The sequence below is a fragment of the Calliopsis andreniformis genome, chromosome 1 (genome assembly GCF_051401765.1).
Source record: "Calliopsis andreniformis isolate RMS-2024a chromosome 1, iyCalAndr_principal, whole genome shotgun sequence".
Classification (NCBI taxonomy): domain Eukaryota; kingdom Metazoa; phylum Arthropoda; class Insecta; order Hymenoptera; family Andrenidae; genus Calliopsis; species Calliopsis andreniformis.
Window position 1 is genome coordinate 324,362 of NC_135062.1, and position 19,082 is coordinate 343,443.

Consider the following 19,082-nt stretch of genomic DNA (forward strand, 5'->3'; position numbering starts at 1 on the left):
AGGCTTTCACTAAGTTTAGATCATCCACGGGGATGATAGGATCAATCGGATCCTGGGGGGACTCACGGATGAGGGCGAGGTCGGGGCTCTCATGGCAATGGACATAAAGGTGAGAAAGACAGAGGAAATAATTATTTGCACTGTTTGCAGCGAACGAGGAAGCGGAAGAGGGGGTCGAGGAGAGACGGCCAGGAGGACATCACCAAAGTAGTCGGGAGAAGCAGGAGAAATGAGGAAAAGAGCAGGGCATAAGAGGGAGAACAGAAGAGGACAAGGAGGAGGAAAGGGAGGCGAGGAGGAAAGGAAAGGAGAGGAGTTTGAATAAATGTAAAAAAAAAAAGAGAGGAGGTTTTTGTAAATAAAGGAGAGAAGGTTGGAGGGAAGTTTCATGTATGAACTGGTTATGCGAGAACATAAAGATGTACAAGCAAAAAAAAAAAAAAATAGACGGACAAATAATACATACACAAGCGTAGCGAGATATTGAGGGAACACAGAGCGTACAAGGGAGAAGGGTTTTCCAAAGAATCAATGCACACGAACGACATGTCTAATCGGCTGTTTGAACTTGCAGGAGGTTAAAAGGATAGGAGAATAGAAACGAGTAATAATGGGGCAGAGGGGAAGTTATGTTCCAGATGGAGAGAGCAAGGAATGGCACAAGAAGGGGACAGAGGCTAGGTGGGACACTGACAGTAGGAAACGAGAGGAACACGGAACAGGGACTGGCCTGTGGAGATATCCTGACCAGTCTCCAAGGGTAAGATTCAGAACGGAGAGTCCGACTGGGTGGTGGCCGACAAGGCCCTCACTAAGTTCAGATCATCCTTCGGGATGATAGGATCTTGCGATCCTGGGGGGACTCACGGATGGGGGCGAGGTCGGGGCCCCCGTCACCACAAAGCCAAAGGGTACAAGCAAAGGCAAGAACTAAAGAAATAGAGTGTTGATATGAGTTCAATGTTTTCAGCCAGCTGGAGAAAGGGGAGGCAAGGACAGACTCGGGAAACGAGAGGAGCGGAAGGAGACAGACAGAAGGAAGGGAATGCAGGACTAGGAATAGAAATGGGACAGGGACGAGAGCCAAAGGAAAGGGACACCCGGTGGGCAGGAAGGAACTGGGAAGGATCAGGAAAGGAAAAGAAGAAGAAAGACGTGTAAAATTAAGAGGACGGGAACGTAAATTTAATAAGTAGGACGGGACAGTAGATTAACAAAATGAAAATAATAATGTAATATAGATAAATTGACTGAGAGAAAAAAAAAAACTTTTCCAAAGAGTCACAATGTACGAATGATTAGAATATGATATAAGCTTAGTTAAATATAGTTTTTCTTTTACCAAAACAGGAGAAATAGATAAATAAATACGGTATGATGAGTAGACTAGATATAGGAGATGTTAATGCTAAAATGTTAATATAAAATAGAGAAGGTACGGATTGTTACTAAGGATAGAGCTAGATAATGATAGTAATAATAATAATGAAATAATACAAAGGTGAATTGTACTTATGGGGAGGGAAGAAATGAAAGGAGATCGAAAAAAAAAATGTATACAGGGTGTAACAAAAATGTCGCAGTTCCTTAAAAGGGGTGATTTAGGGGGTGATTTGAAACAACTTTTTCCTTAGCGAAAATGTAAGATGAGGCTTCGTTAACGAGTTATTAACGAAAAACACCGGCCAATGAAAGCGCGAGTTTGCCGCCCGAGCGACCGCGGTAGCGTTGGGTACGCGCGCTAGATGCTACAGTTGTACTCCGAACAAGAAAGTCGTCATACATCGAAGAAAATAGCATTAGTATGAAAACTGAAAGCGACATAATAAATAACACCGAGTCCTTTTTTTGTTTATCACTTGAAGTGAATAATTACTTAAAATCGAGGAAAACTACGTGCAACGTAAAAATACGAATATGTAAATCTCTTATTCGCATAACGTATAAACGAAAAAGCAATACAACGAAAAATAAAGGAAGAAGAGAACAAACTTCACCTGTAGTTTGTAAACCTGTGTCACTGGGTCACTGTACCGATCCTGGTCATCGACTGTCGAAATGGTTTATGCTAGGGCACGCGTTTAGGTAATTTATGGCTTTATTGCTTTGGTTTCGAAGGAGACATGATCTCGGAGTGTCCGAACAAAGAAGGTCTGAGGTGCTTAAACTACGTGGGGGGTACAAGGAGCTTCTTTGGAAAAATTCTACCCTGCCATAAACCATTCCAGAGGTCGATGACCAGTATCGGTACAGTGACCCAGTGACACAGATTTACAAACTACAGATGAATTGCATTTAATTCATTAATGATTATTATTTTTTAAATCTAACGCAGACTACTTTCAAGGTTTCTATCTTCAACGTTAATTCTCCAATTCTCCGTTCATTTCTTTTGTTGCATTGCTTTTTCGTTTATACGTTATGCAAATATTTTCACACTAATGTTATTTCCTTCGACGCATGTCGACTTTCTTGTTCGGAGTACAACCGTAGCGCCCAGCGCGTACCCAACGCTACCGCAGTCGCTCGAACGGCAAACTCGCGCTCTCATTGGCCGGTGTTTTTCATTAATAACTCGTTAACGAAGCCTCATCTTACATTTTCGCTAAGGAAAAAGTTGTTTCAAATCACCCCCTGAATCACCCCTTTTAAGGAACTGCGACATTTTTGTTACACCCTGTATATATAGAGCAAGAATAATAATAATAAATAATAGAATAGGGACACCGTCGGTGAGTGCAACACTAGAATATCACAATACTACATAGATGGAACGAGTAAATGATTAAAAGTATACACGTAAGCAAGAACATGTGAATAAAGTAAGGAATGACGATAGGTAGCCAATGGAATAAACAATTGTAAGGAGGAAATAAGGAGGCGCATGTACTAGTAATAAGAATGAGAAACCTGTATTTATAAGAGAAGAAGATGAATAAATAAATGAAACGTTTAACGAGAATACTGTGTCAACGAGTCAAAATAAATATACCTGGAAAGTAGTGAACATTTGAGAGAAAAAAAAAAAAGAGAGAAGGAGGGATAAGATGCGTAACGGGAGAGTAGAGAGAGTCACCTGTCTTAGAGTCAAACGCGTCCTTAACGAAACTGAGTCATATCTAGGCAGCAATGCTGAAGAATAGACAAGGAGTAGAGCTTGTATCCGATCCACGGGATAATCTAGAATCATAATGAACCTTTGGGAAGGCAGAGTATAGATCTAGATGACTCCTGACTCCTGGAAATCGCCCGCTCCATAGTTAAGCTGTGAAAGGTGAAACATTGGAGCGGGGGAGGATCCATGAAAATCCAGGACAAATTGTCCCATAGTTCCACAGAAACATAGGGACGAGAAGTCTGTCCTAGAAACTCTCTCTCTACTTGACATACGTTGCGCATCCTACATATGAGAAATGGAGGCGGCGAACCGCGAAGACGGGGAGCCAAATCCAAGTTACCTGTCCGAAAGGACATGGGGATTTAGAAAAGAAATGCCTCCCTGAAAAAGGGAACAAGTACAGAGGCCGGAGATGGGGAAGGTTTATACCTCATCTCAGCACTGTAGAGTTTCAACGAACGAGCTGTGAATTTTGAGATCGGAAGCCTCCAGGGGAATGGTAGGTAGACAGGGACTTAGAGGAGCTAGAGCATAGGGAGTAAAAGCACGCGAGGGGATGGGGGATAAAAAGGGTGGGGGGTCGATACCGTAGGGATGAGGGCAACTAGAGTTGCTTACCCGTCGGGGGGGGGGGGGGGGGGGGGGGGGGGAGCTTTGTCAGCTGGCTCGACAATGGTGAGGGTGGGGGGAAGATTAGTCAAGGGGGGAAGGCACCAGGGTAGCTGATCCTAGGCCGCGTGCACGGGGAATTTTGTGTAACGGAGGATAGCTTAGGGAGGCTTCGATCGAGGACGAATTCGCAGCGATTTGACGTAAGTCAAGATCGGGTTCTTAGCAGGACTCGAAAGCGTCTGAGCAGTTCGGTTGGCCCAACGTCTTACACCACTCTTAGCTACGAACAGGGAGGAACCATGGCACGAACTTCGATGAGGACGTACCCCCGGCTGAAGGCACACTCTGCATAGGCCCGGGCCAGTAAAGCAGGGGTGAAACGGAAGCTGGAGTTGAGGGTAGGAACGGGTTATTGCCTCTGTTACGTTCCGAATACGCTTATGGTATGAATTACGCCTATGGTGTACTGAGAACTCCCTCATTAAGAGAATAAACGATCTATGTTTATTCATTATCGCATTGGTGACGCCGAACAGCTGTTGAAATTAGACATTCCTTCCTTGGAATCAGCGTGGTCCTATGCTCCGATTTTTAACGCGCAACAGATCAGGTTGCGTATAAGGACCGTAAACATCCTGTGAGGGTGATAGCGCTCGCTTGCCGCTCTAGAACATTCCTTTCCCACGTTAAATAATTTTTATAACTATAAGACACTGTTACCGTTGCGCGCTAGTCAGCCTTCAATTTGTTTAGTTGCACCTATGTACGTGTATGCGATTGAGTGAGTTGATTGAATGCGTTTCAATGTAAGGATGGGCATTACTTAATAGAACTATATGGTACTAGAACACTGTGGTATTGCATAGCATTGTGGGCTTTCCCTGACCATAGTGGATATTGGTACTAATTTTATGAATGCCTTTCCTTTTCATTAGCGTCACGCATCGTCTGGAAAATTCTCTTTTACTCCAAATTCAAAATTCATTATAAAACCCTTTAAAAAAAAAAGAGCATAGTAGAATATAGAAAGAAGAAAGGAAGGAGCATACACACACTCTTCACATGCTCTCGATGCAATAGATTGACGAATCACGGCTCACCATGTATCGAACTCGCGACCTAATTCGTTAAGATACGGGACGCAGAATAAACAATTTCGGACGAGGCCCACTTTGGTCTCCTCCGGGAGCGTGAAGCTGCGTCACTTGTCGACGTACAATCGCGAGGTGCGTGTCGTGAGTCCGTGGGGTGGTTTGAGACATAGTTTTGTTATTAACAAAAAGGACTCAGCCTCTCGAAAATTAGTTATCCTAATTAGTATTCTCTTTAACTTCGTTTTTCTTTTTCTTTTTCTTTATTTCTTTTTCCATATTATATATATATATACTCAATTTTAATTTTCTTATTATTATAATTATAATCATACGTAACTGTAGTGCTAATAACAGTGTGTGTGTACTTCTTCTCCCAACAGGAAATAACACAGTTAAAGCCAAATACCAAAAGCAAAATTATAAAGTAAATTGACCAAATAAAATTTGGTGAGTACTTTTCCGTTACTCCTTTATAATAAAAATTTTGTAACAACTCGGTCGATTGTGTGTGTGTACGCGTATGTCGTATTTTATAAATTTTCTCTTTTATATGTTTATATTCATTGAATAACTTTGTTGTAATCATTGAGAATTGGCAATTACACATTATATCTTTTCCAGTTAAAATTAATCTCAAGCTCTTATTTTGTTACCACTTTCTTTAAGTAATCCTGTGAATGGGGCCCGTATGGGACTAGAGTGTCTCCGAACCCAAACAAAATTATATTTAAAAATTTAAATATTCACTGTACTTTCCCCTGCCGTGCTGCGCGCGTGCGCTCCGCAAAGCAGGGACGTAACAGAAATTGGTGGCAGCGGTGGGATAGTCGAAATTTAGAAATTCTTGAAACTTTACAATTCGAACTGAGACATTCGTATTCACAGTTTTGCTTTCAGAAGGTTGGTTTTCTGAATTAATGCCTATATAAAGTCATAGTACATTTACATACGCATACGCAGGTACGATCGAGTGATTTGATTTATGATTGATTGAATATTTACGGATCCTTGATAGCGTTTACTATTGAACAGAATTTATCATAATTTCGGGAATCATTTTATTTTATCCTTATACTGCATTGTTATATATATATATTGTGTAAATTTTCTTGTGAAACACTTTTACTTTAATTATGCCTGATACAGAGCAAATCGCTGCTGGTAGCGCGAATGCTTCTAATAGTTCACATACTGATGCTTTGTCTATGACAGTGGCTGAAAGTTTTGCCATCCAACAAGCTACTACTAATATACCATACTTTGATGGAAACAATATCCCATTGAAAGATTTTTTGTTAGATGTTCAAAACGGTGCATGTAATCTTCCGCAAACGGTAGAGAAATCATTTATTCGAGCAGTAATCGGTAAATTACGCGGAGAAGCACGCGATAGTATCTATGATTTACAGTTCTCCAGTCTTAATGATTTAATTAAACATTTAAAACGACGGTTTGCTAGAGGAAAAACATACGAGTATTATCAGCAAGAAATTAACAACATTCGAATGAAAAGAAATGAATCAGTATACGCATTCTATGATCGTTTAAAAATTCTAATTAGTAATTTACATACTACATTAAGAGACAGTTATGGAGACGATTCAGATAAAATGCTACAACCCGTAAAAACAGCCGCGATTAATGCATTCATTAGAGGCTTACCGGATGAACTGGCTAGAGCAGTCGAAGCACGAGATCCGAACAGTTTAGAACATGCATTAGAAGTAGCAGTTAAAATTGAAGATAGAATGAATTCTGGAATTATACCATCATACGAACGCGACAGATTATCTTTTAATTCAGATCACAGATATAATTTTCAACCGCGAGAAAACTACCGACCGAATAACTATCGTGAATATTCAAATGATCCATATCCATTATCATATTCATATCAACACCGGGAATTTCAAAACTATCCTGTTGTTAGCAATAATCGTTCTAGATCACCTAGTCCGTATGGAATATCTCGATATTCTCAATACCATTGCAGTTCGCAAAGTTATCCGGCAAATACTCGTCATTGCCATTGCTCTTGCACTATACCACCATGTTGTCAAATTTCTAATTCGGTGCATAATTGTACTAATTATCCTAATAATCATCACTCTAATATTTCACGTCATCAACAAGACAATCAGGAAACGAGATTCCGTAAATCATATTCGCCTATACCGGATTCGTCATCCGCGGCTCAGCCTTCCACATCTTCTGCACAATCTTCAATTTCTAGAACACGATCACCATCACCTCGTATTATTAAATCTAACTCCGAAAAGTCAGAGAATTTAAACTTGCAGCAGACTCGACGTGTAGACGCGACGGCGAGCTCGGGAAAAACAATGCGTCAACCGACAGTAAGATTTCTCGAGGAGAACGAACATTACTTTCCATAGAAATGAATCGTGATACACCGATAATTAATATGCAAGCTAAAGAATTACGTGCAGGTTCAGCTCAGTTTCTGATAGATACAGGCGCGGAAATTAACATAATAAAACTAAAAGCATTGCACGAAGATGTAACAGTTTCGATAGACGATTCTGTCGTTATAACTGGTATAACCCCAGAAAAATTGGATACATTAGGAACGACGATAGTAACTTTGCAAAATCAACCAATAAGATTTCACGTTGTAAAGTCTACGTTTCCATTAAGGAATGATGGTATATTAGGACAAGAATATCTTAGACAAGAACAGGCTGAAATTTCCTTTGCACATAATACTATGGTAACACGAAGCGACCCAATTAGACCTATTAGATTTATCGATAAAAATTCGGTAAACCTAAAATTTAACAGACAAAATTTAGCACCTCGAAAAATTCATATAAAAGCTCGTACTCGTCAGCCTATTGCCATAGATGTAATTAATTCAGAATTAAAAGAAGGATATTTACCTAGACTCGGTTATATTGATGGTTTATACATTGGCGAAGCTGCAGTATCAGTGGACGACAAGGGCGTGTGCCATCTCCTAGCCATTAACACACTAGATAAAGATATAGAAATAGAAATGACTCCACAAAAACTAATTCCATTTGAATATCATAATTTTCCGGAAGAAGAAGAATGTGATGGGGATAAATACGATAAATATTCTTCAGACTCGGTTACTTCAGATAGAGTCAGCGAAATCATTAAAAGACTACGCTTGGATCATTTAAACGAAGAAGAAAGAAATCACGTAATTGATATTATTGAAGAGTTTCCTGAAAGATTTCATTTGCCTGGTGAGAAATTGCAAGCAACCCCTTATATTAAACATCATATACCTACGATAGATGACGTTCCGATAAATACAAGACAATATAGATTTCCTCCAATCCATAAACAAGAAATAGAAAGACAAATTTTAAATAAGCTAACTGACGGAATTATAACACCTTCAAAATCTCCATACAATTCTCCTCTTTGGATAGTCCCGAAGAAGCCAGACTCCAAGGGTAATCCAAGGTGGCGAATGGTAATAGATTTTCGACAATTAAATGAAAAGACAATCGGCGATGCATATCCCTTGCCCAACATTTCAGAGATATTAGATCATGTAGGCGAGGCTAATTACTTTTCTGTTTTCGATTTGGCGAGTAGTTTCCAACAAATAAAAATGGATCCACAGGACAGACAAAAAACGGCTTTCAGTACGCCCAACGGACGTTATGAATATATGCGTATGCCCGAAGGTCTTAAAAACGCACCAGCAACCTTTCAACGATTAATGGATTTAATTTTACGCGGATTACAGGGAGTTGAAATTTTCGTGTATCTAGATGACATAGTTGTATATGCCAAAAATTTAGATGAGCATAAAAAGAAAATTAGACGACTGTTTGCACGTTTGTCAGACGCTGGGTTAACTTTACAACCGGACAAATGCGAGTTTTTAAGAACCGAGGTTTCATACTTAGGACACGTAATTAGTAGAAATGGTGTAAAACCAGATCCCAAAAAGGTAATTGCTGTTAAAAATTTTCCTCGTCCGAAAAACGCGAAAAATGTTAGACAATTCTTAGGATTAGCAGGATATTACAGACGATTCATTAAAAATTTTGCCGCGATAGCTAAACCCTTAACAGAGTTGTTAAAGAAAAATAAGAAATTTGTTTGGGGCAAAGAACAAAAAGAAAGTTTCCTTAAATTACGAAAAGCACTATGCAAAAATCCTATTTTACAATATCCAAATTTCGATAAACCTTTTACTGTGACAACTGATGCTTCAGATTATGCAATTGGCGCAATTCTTAGTCAGGAAGTTGATGGTCTTGATTTACCAGTAGCATATTTATCGAGAACTTTGACAAAACCGGAACAAAATTATTTCACGACTGAAAAAGAATGCTTAGCAGTTCTATACGCAATTTTACATTTCCGACCTTACTTATATGGCCGTAAATTCACATTAGTTAGTGATCATGAACCATTACGCTGGATAAACTCAATAAAAGATCCTGGACAAAGATTGATTCGTTGGAGATTAAAATTAAGAGACTATGATTACAATTTTGTTCATAAATCTGGTAAATTAAATAGGAACGCAGATGCATTATCTCGTAATCCTGTTATAGTAGACGAAATAATTTCTTCCGATAATTTTAGTTTATCTAGTTCATCTGATGAGGAAAATGAAGCCGAATTTCATAAAGCATATCTGATAGACGAAAATACGGGAAAACTTTCAAATACAGAACCAGAGGTTTCTAAATTTCAAGTAAAGTCCGCTAAAATTCCAAAAGTTGGTAGGCCAGTAGGTTCTAAATCTAAACCAAAACAACCTGTACCATTTGACGCGGAAGCAGTAGCTACTAGGACCAGATCAAAAGTGCAGTCAACTTCAGCTCCACCTAGACCATTACTTAGATCATTAGCACCTCCAGAAACTAAAAATATTTCCGAATCATCCGATGATAATTCCGATGATGAATTGTCAGAACCTCCAAAATTTGTCAAGCGTAGGAGTGTACTACCGAGCCTCCAACCTCATGTGGAAACCCGAATACCTAAGGTTTCTGAGGAACGGTGTGCATCTACTGAAGAAACGGATCCTGTAATCATGGTTGAAGTTCCAGAAATTCCTGATAGTGACAGTGAAAATGAAATTTTTAGCACTCCAAACCAAAGTAAGCAAGAGTTTTCTGACATTTCATCTGATGAAGATACATTAGTAGAACCAGCACAAATTTTTAGTCGAACAGATTCTGACTCCGATGTAAGTGATGAAGTTTTACAAAACCGGTTAGAAAATTTAATGAAACAAGTCAATAATTCGAAAAATAAAAATCTAAAGGCTAAAGAGCCAATAGCAGAGGTACCTGTTTTGGACAACATTGTGGAAAACGAAGAACTAAATTCAAGTATTAGATCAAAAGGTTCCATAGTGCAAAGACCACAATACAATTCTAGGTTACCAACACCACTTCCTACATCACCTCCTCTAGCATTATCCTCTCCAATCTCCACAGCAGATCCTAAGGAGGGAAGAAAGGATATTATTGTGTCAGAATCAAAATCTATGCAGAAACATAATTTGGAGTCTACACCTATTCAAGTTACTGAAAATATACTCCCAGATATTACTCCTATGATGCTGAATCAATCGCGAAATCTACGATATGAAACTAAAAAGGTCATAACTTTTTCCAGGGAAAATTTAACTTATCATCATTCGAACTATATTCATTTCATTTCTTCTGACTGTCACTTGGTCACTTCCATAAGCAAATTACTTTCTGATTTAGGCATAATTAGAGCTGACTATTTGCAAGAATCAAAACCAAAGATAGGACAGGTCCTAATTACAAATCAGGGAAAATATAAAATTTTCAGCGTGGTTATTAAAAAGAATTATTTTGATAAATTGTCTGCTGAACTTTTAAAGATTGGGTTAGAAAATTTGAGACGAACTCTTTTACATTTGGGTATAAATTCCTTCAGAATATCACAGACAGGAGATTTAACGGATGCACTTCCCCAGGGTATGTTAGCGGAGATGTTAATGAATACTTTTGGGAATAGTGACATTAAGATAACACTCTGTCAGGGTAAGATCGAAATACCACCCGATGATCTTCGTGAGAAGATTATTTCGGAGTTGCATAGCAGTTTGATTGGCGGCCATAAAGGCGTTACTAAAACATATCGTAGAGTTCGTGAGAGATTTTATTGGCCAAATTTACGCAATGATGTTCAAGAATTTATTCGTAAATGTAGTAGTTGTCAACATCAGAAGTTAGTTCGTACAAAAACACGAGAACCGATGATCATAACTGACACTCCATTAGAACCGTTTGAGAAGGTATCGTTAGACACAGTCGGACCTTTACCTACCACTCCAATTGGTAACAGATATATTCTAACCATGCAGGATAATTTGACAAAATATTGCATAGCAGTCCCTATACCAAACATAAAGTCAGAAACAGTAGCCCATGCTATAGTAACAAACCTGATTTTACAATATGGAACACCACGAGCAATATTAACAGATAGAGGCACTAGCTTTTTAAATAAGGTAATTCAGAATTTGACAAAAACTTTTAGAATACAGCACGTCACTACCTCGGGATATAGACCTCAGACAAATGGAGCATTAGAAAGGAGCCACATAGTTTTAACCGAATACATTAGCCACTACATAGATAAATTCGACGATTGGGATCGTTTAGTACCTTTCGCTATGTTTTCCTATAACACATCAGTACACGAAACCACAAATTTCACTCCATTTGAGTTAGTATTTGGAAAAGTAGCACGATGTCCGAGTTCTTTTGCAATAGACAACAAACTACCTACATATAACTCATATTCTGCTGATCTAATAACTCGCCTCTCTGAAATGCAAACTATAGCTGCACATAATTTAAATCAGGCAAAGGAAAAATCTAAACTTCATTATGACGAAAAAGCGCGACCATTTAATGGCAAAATAGGAGATACGGTATACGTCTTAGTCGAGCCAAAGAAAGGAAAATTTGGTAAGCGTTATCACGGACCATATAGAATTGTTGAAATTCTGGAGAAAAGCAATGTTGTGTTGGAGGATGAAAACGGAAAACATATGGCAAAGCATGTGGATAAATTAAAATTATGTTAACCTAGGACAGAGGAATGGCACGCACGCTGTTAACCTTTCTACTATTATCCATAATTGTCATCGAGGCTCAGAAGACTTACAAGTTAACACGCATCGACGCCAATCCTGGATTGTATTTCGAAAAGTTATATAACATTCGATTCCGAATGGCTGACTGGCGTGTAGCGTTGATTATCGATGTTTATAAGTTAGAACACCGATTTCCGCAAGAGTTTCAAAAACTAGAGGATATTCATAGTCGATGTATAAATCTTTCATTGAAAATAGAATGTAATTCCTTATTGCGAACTCATTATATAAAACAAAGGATTGAAGAGGCAACGGAAATGTATAAGCGAGTTAAGGCGCTCGTACTGGAAGTCGACACCATCGTATCGGAACCTAAAGAGGGTCTTCCTAGGACAATGGTACGCAGAGGTGTACCCTTTGGATTCGTTGGCACCGTCTCGCGCACCCTATTCGGAACATTAAACACGGACGATGCAGAATACTACGATTCGGAAATTGACAAACTATACAAGGACCAAAAAGAAATCGTAAAACTCATGGATAAACAGACCCATATAGTCCTGAGTGACCTTCATGGTGTACACAAAATGATTGAAGGTTTAGCAATGACAGTTGAGGACCATAGATTCAAGATAAACCAACTGGTATCGATGTTAAATCAAGCAGATCTAATAAACTACAGTTTCACATTGAGTCAATATGCGACCTCTGTAGAATATTCATTGGACCACTATATCTCTTCGGCACAAAGGTTCATAACTGCAATAGAACTAGCACGAGAAGAAAAACTGCATCCTTCATTATTAAATACGGCTAAATTATATACCATAATAACTGAAATTCATAACTCAGTTACTCCTTATGAAATTCCATTACCTCACAGCCGACCAAGGATTGAGGAATTTGCAAAAATTACTCGAGTAACATTAGGATATCACAAAGGAAAAATATTCATTACCATCCATGTTCCATTAGTTAATCGTTTAAATTACCATTTGTATCAACTCCACAGTTTACCGATTCTACAACATATGAGGGATGATTCCAATATTTCCGCATATATAGTTCCACGACACACATATTTAGGCCTGAGTAACGACTACAGCATGTACTTCGAGACATCTAAGCAAGTTATTGATACATGTCAAAAGACTTGGCATTATCACCTATGCAAAATGGATGTACCTTTACATGAAACATCGGCATCTGAAGCATATGAAATATCACTACTTTTACGCCCGACTACACAAGCATTTAGATTATGTGATATTAAACTCAGCAGGTATGAATCCTATTGGAACAAATTGAGAATGACCGGAGATTGGCTCTATTCCCTTAAGGATCCAGAACCATTGCAAATCCTATGCGGAAAACTGGGTACCACCTTGATTACCATACATGGAACAGGAATACTACAGCTAAATCCGGCTTGTATAGCAAAAACAAGGATGACGACTCTAATTGGAACCGAAATTCTCGACAGTACTGAAGAATTTGTCTATAATCCTAATCTTTTATTGGACATTAACGAAATCTCGCCAATTATGATGGAATTTCACCACCAACAACCTATTGGAACCGACCATACACGGATTTTCTCATTGGATTCACAACACACCGCAGAGTCTCTATATGAAATAGAGGAAAGATTAAAGGAAATAGAAACGCATCATCGTGAAACAAAAATACATTTTGGATTAACATATGGAACAATCATGGCTCAGATAATCATGATCCTTGGAATTATAACATACTATTACTGGACCTCAATACGGAAAATCTTTTGCATACATCTGCTCAGGAAGTCAAAAGAAAGAAGACATAAAACAGCAATCGAAGCAACTACTACAACACTGGAAGAATCTCCGACTCAACCAAATCCTCGACCAAGAGCACAACCATCAACATCCCAGTCCACTGTTCCTCGAATTATAGCAAATATTGAAAATTAATACGCTTGAATTTAATGTTTTAAAACTGAATGATTATTTTCTTTTTTATCATATGTATTACTAGCTGTAAATCATTATTAATTGATATGATATTACATTTTACCATTACTCATAATCTGTTATTTTATACAATAGGTAGGAAAAAAAAAAAAAAAATATGGCTACCAATAGTGAGTACCAAAACGATGAAGGATGTCGGCTTTTCGTTAGTCGCTTAGCTCCATTTACGAGGAAGAAGAATCTCCTGAAGGCATTTGCGAGTTTCGGTGTTGAACACGCTGTTGTAACGCAGAAGAAAACAGGAAACACAGCGTTTGTAACCCTTGAAACGCAAGAAGGAGTTGCAAGGGCATTAAGAGAGGCAGAGGGACCTGGCATCTTTTGCAAAAATCGCAAACTGCGGGTGTTGAGGGCCGATGCTTGGCACGAAAGGAGTCGACACAGCGTCAACGAAGACAGAAAGGAGGAGTTTGATCCCTTCGACGGCGTCTTTATACGACGGACCCCATCGCTTCCAGTGGATTGTATAGCTAAGATAGCGCAATACCTCCCGTACAAGGATAGGGCTGCAATGGAGCATGTGTCGCGAGCGTGGCGCATGGGAAGTTTAGCCTCCCATAGGGGTACGACTACGATAACTCTAGGAGACTGGCGATGGCCGAAAACCTGAGATGGTAGGAGGGTGACTTCCAACTCGTTCCATTGGTTTTTAATGCGAAATGGCATATACCTCCGACAGGTTAGTGTAGATGACGCCAAACTCAGTGAAAATATAAAACCGCAGGTCTACTCAATCATGATGAGACACTGTCCAAATTTACATTCAATAGATTTATCCACTTCTACTATTCGACCTCCGGCAATAAGGGATATACTTAACGGTACACAAATCACACACTTAAAATTAGGAAAATGCGATGGTCCAATAGACACAGAACTGATTAATACACTTCATACCGCAAACCACTTAGAATCTTTGCAGCTTTTACACTCTAACTTAACAGGTAAACTCCTAACTTCTTTAGGTGCGAATGTGACGTCCCTTATACTAAAGTGTTGCAATAATTTACGTACAGACTATCTCGCCATGCTAATAGCTTTTAACACTTTCAACAATCTAAAACATCTAGAGATCATTAGTTGTGAACGTTTAAACTATAATGTTATCTTTCAGGCTATAGTTCAAAACCCATTGTTAACCGCAACACTTCAAACTTTAATAATTCAATTACCGATGTATATTTATGACGATGAGGATCCACCACAATTTTTAGAATTAGATTGGCAACCTGTAGAACAAGCAAATTTATTCCCCTCGAAATTCACGAACATTTCTAACCTCACATTAGTTTTCTGTCACTGGGTAACTACAGATTTTATTATTGAAATAGGACACCACATGAAAAATATTAGCTACCTTAATATAAATGGTTGCACAAACCTTAGAGAAGAAAATGATCTCGTTCCGTTGAATCAATTACCAAAGCTAAAAACCCTTGAGATATGCTATCTCCGCCCAGTAATCAGCGGAGACTTTCTTCAAACTTTACACTCCTTAGAAATACTACATGCCAGAGCAAACTTCGGTATAAGGGGCAATCATTTATCTAATATGGTACGACACTGCACCCAACTTAATACAATAGACGACGAAACATGTAAAAACATAGACATATCAACCCTAGAAGGTATTTCCAATAGCATTCGAGAAACGAATAGAGACAAGCCATTGTACCTTTATGTAGGAGGGACGACGATTAAACCATATACACGTTTTCGGCAAAATTTATACTTACGAGTCGTCTACACTAGCATGTATTCTCCTCTGTATTAGGGTCTGACATGTATTATGGTAATGCATAGCATTGTGGGCTTTCCCCGACCAAATACTGTCAGAACCTTATTCTTCTGTGTTGGATTGAACCTTATTGCTGACCCACCGTCCATCGTCGGGGACGACGATGATTCTAAGGGGTGAGGACTGTTACGTTCCGAATACGCTTATGGTATGAATTACGCCTATGGTGTACTGAGAACTCCCTCATTAAGAGAATAAACGATCTATGTTTATTCATTATCGCATTGGTGACGCCGAACAGCTGTTGAAATTAGACATTCCTTCCTTGGAATCAGCGTGGTCCTATGCTCCGATTTTTAACGCGCAACAGATCAGGTTGCGTATAAGGACCGTAAACATCCTGTGAGGGTGATAGCGCTCGCTTGCCGCTCTAGAACATTCCTTTCCCACGTTAAATAATTTTTATAACTATAAGACACTGTTACCGTTGCGCGCTAGTCAGCCTTCAATTTGTTTAGTTGCACCTATGTACGTGTATGCGATTGAGTGAGTTGATTGAATGCGTTTCAATGTAAGGATGGGCATTACTTAATAGAACTATATGGTACTAGAACACTGTGGTATTGCATAGCATTGTGGGCTTTCCCTGACCATAGTGGATATTGATACTAATTTTATGAATGCCTTTCCTTTTCATTAGCGTCACGCATCGTCTGGAAAATTCTCTTTTACTCCAAATTCAAAATTCATTATAAAACCCTTTAAAAAAAAAAAGAGCATAGTAGAATATAGAAAGAAGAAAGGAAGGAGCATACACACACTCTTCACATGCTCTCGATGCAATAGATTGACGAATCACGGCTCACCATGTATCGAACTCGCGACCTAATTCGTTAAGATACGGGACGCAGAATAAACAATTTCGGACGAGGCCCACTTTGGTCTCCTCCGGGAGCGTGAAGCTGCGTCACTTGTCGACGTACAATCGCGAGGTGCGTGTCGTGAGTCCGTGGGGTGGTTTGAGACATAGTTTTGTTATTAACAAAAAGGACTCAGCCTCTCGAAAATTAGTTATCCTAATTAGTATTCTCTTTAACTTCGTTTTTCTTTTTCTTTTTCTTTATTTCTTTTTCCATATTATATATATACTCAATTTTAATTTTCTTATTATTATAATTATAATCATACGTAACTGTAGTGCTAATAACAGTGTGTGTGTACTTCTTCTCCCAACAGGAAATAACACAGTTAAAGCCAAATACCAAAAGCAAAATTATAAAGTAAATTGACCAAATAAAATTTGGTGAGTACTTTTCCGTTACTCCTTTATAATAAAAATTTTGTAACAACTCGGTCGATTGTGTGTGTGTACGCGTATGTCGTATTTTATAAATTTTCTCTTTTATATGTTTATATTCATTGAATAACTTTGTTGTAATCATTGAGAATTGGCAATTACACATTATATCTTTTCCAGTTAAAATTAATCTCAAGCTCTTATTTTGTTACCACTTTCTTTAAGTAATCCTGTGAATGGGGCCCGTATGGGACTAGAGTGTCTCCGAACCCAAACAAAATTATATTTAAAAATTTAAATATTCACTGTACTTTCCCCTGCCGTGCTGCGCGCGTGCGCTCCGCAAAGCAGGGACGTAACACCTCCATGCTTCGGCGTGAAGTCGGACGTACCAAGTCTGATAGTGGCCTGGGAGTCACACCGGTGATCACTGCCCCTGTGACAGTTAGCATAATCAGCATAATCAGCATACACCTTATATAAACACCGCGGTTCCACGAGTGTCGCGGATAACAATGTACCTATACAATGTGTACGATATACAGTGTGTCTAATATATAAGTATTACCCCTTTAGTGTCTTGATAAAAAAATCAGACCAAATTGTTACACCAAGTGCAATTCTCTCCACAAAAGTGCTCTCAACATCATCTACCTCTGCTGAGTACAGGAGAGAAGGTAATCCAATGTTAAACGCCGAACCTAATAGTCATCCAACTAAAATGAACCAAGGAACACAAGCTATGCAACTGTAACAAAAAACTCGTTACTCCCCCAAAAAGATCAAGCTATCATAATGGACACTGTTGAAAGCTTCTCCGTTAAAGACTACATAAAAGAGATCTCTATACAAACAAATCCAGCTAACATTAGATTTGTATCCAGAATCTCTAATAACAGAATATGCATATACTTCGCTACTAATTAAATTGCCAATGATTGGATTCAAAAAACCAAAAAGATCATACTAGGAACCCACAACATCCAAATAAGACCACTAATCTCACGAGCTAAAAGAATTATTATCTCCAATGTTTGCCCCATAATACCCAACGACATCATAGAAAAAATACTGAAAGAATCATCCTGAAGATCTACACAAAATTCCTGAAACTTTCCAAATTGAATACGAAGACACAAATTACTGGTTTTTCCTTTCAACAGACTTATTCATATGCATTATCTGTAAAAAGGAAGGACACTTAGCTAAACAGTGCCCGGTCAACTAAAGCCAATCAGCACAAACACCACACGTTCAAGACATTCAAACACGAGATACAGAAACATCTATCCCTAACTCTCAACCACGTGATGTAAGACCACCGACTCCCTCTTTAATAGACATGGAACTTCTACCTTCCCCACTCCAGAAGGAACAAGGAACAGGTACCAAAAGACTTATTTCTACCACCTTTGGATCTAATACAGAAACAATACAAATGGACGAATTATCTGATTCGGATACTAGCATCGACTCTGTATTCACACTTCAAAATAACAAATCTAGAGAGAATATCGAAGACTCTCCTAAATACAGAGGACTCAAAAAACCGAAAATCTGCCCTCTATCTGCAGTCAAGGACAATACTGACAAATTTCTAATTCCACTAAAAAAGAAAATAATAATTTTCCCCTAACTTTTCTTACCTTCAGAAGCTTCCTAAATAATGCCATTGCAAGCCTCTTGGCTTCAAAGATTGCTGACAACTATATTAATGACAAAACTGACCTAGCAAATATGATGAGGAATTTTAACAGGATACTTAACATTAGTATCATCACAGATGGCTGAGAGTTTAGAATGGAAAGCCTCAGACGAACTGTATGACAGCGACCACTACCCCATTATGATATACAACCTTGACACAAACAGCACTAATACCAACAACGTTCCACTAATATGCAACTTTAAACAAGTAAATTGGAGTAAATTCCAGAACAAAATTGACAAAAATATAGGAAACATTGAATAACTATCATCCGAAATAAAAGGAAAAGTAGACCACATAGTGAATAGCGTCGTACAACGTATCCTTCAATGCACTGACATTGCCGTTCCTAAAAGTAAGATCACTACTAAATGATAAGTTCCATAGCAGAATCGCGAATGTGA

General features: G+C 38.6%; 1 protein-coding gene across 2 annotated transcripts; it reads left to right on the plus strand.

Moving 5' to 3' along the window:
* Positions 1 to 309: 309 nt before the first annotated feature.
* On the plus strand, positions 310 to 1,452 carry LOC143178255 (uncharacterized). Of its 2 annotated transcripts, none has more exons than XM_076376790.1 (2): positions 310 to 760; positions 943 to 1,452. In XM_076376790.1, the coding sequence occupies exons 1-2, from the start codon at positions 611 to 613 to the stop codon at positions 1,159 to 1,161; spliced, it is 369 nt and encodes a 122-aa protein (XP_076232905.1). In that variant the 5' UTR covers positions 310 to 610; the 3' UTR covers positions 1,162 to 1,452. The 2 variants fall into 2 exon arrangements, with proteins under 2 accessions (XP_076232905.1, XP_076232910.1); XM_076376795.1 differs by having other exon boundaries at positions 971 to 1,452.
* Positions 1,453 to 19,082: the final 17,630 nt, after the last annotated feature.

What these genes read in the sequence shown, in the direction of transcription:
- LOC143178255 (XM_076376790.1), top strand. Translation starts at nt 611, where the DNA reads ATGGGGCAGAGGGGAAGTTATGTTCCAGATGGAGAGAGCAAGGAATGG. An exon ending in ATCCTGACCAGTCTCCAAGG is followed by an intron (nt 761 to 942) that starts GTAAGATTCAGA and finishes CTAAAGAAATAG; the next exon opens with AGTGTTGATATGAGTTCAAT.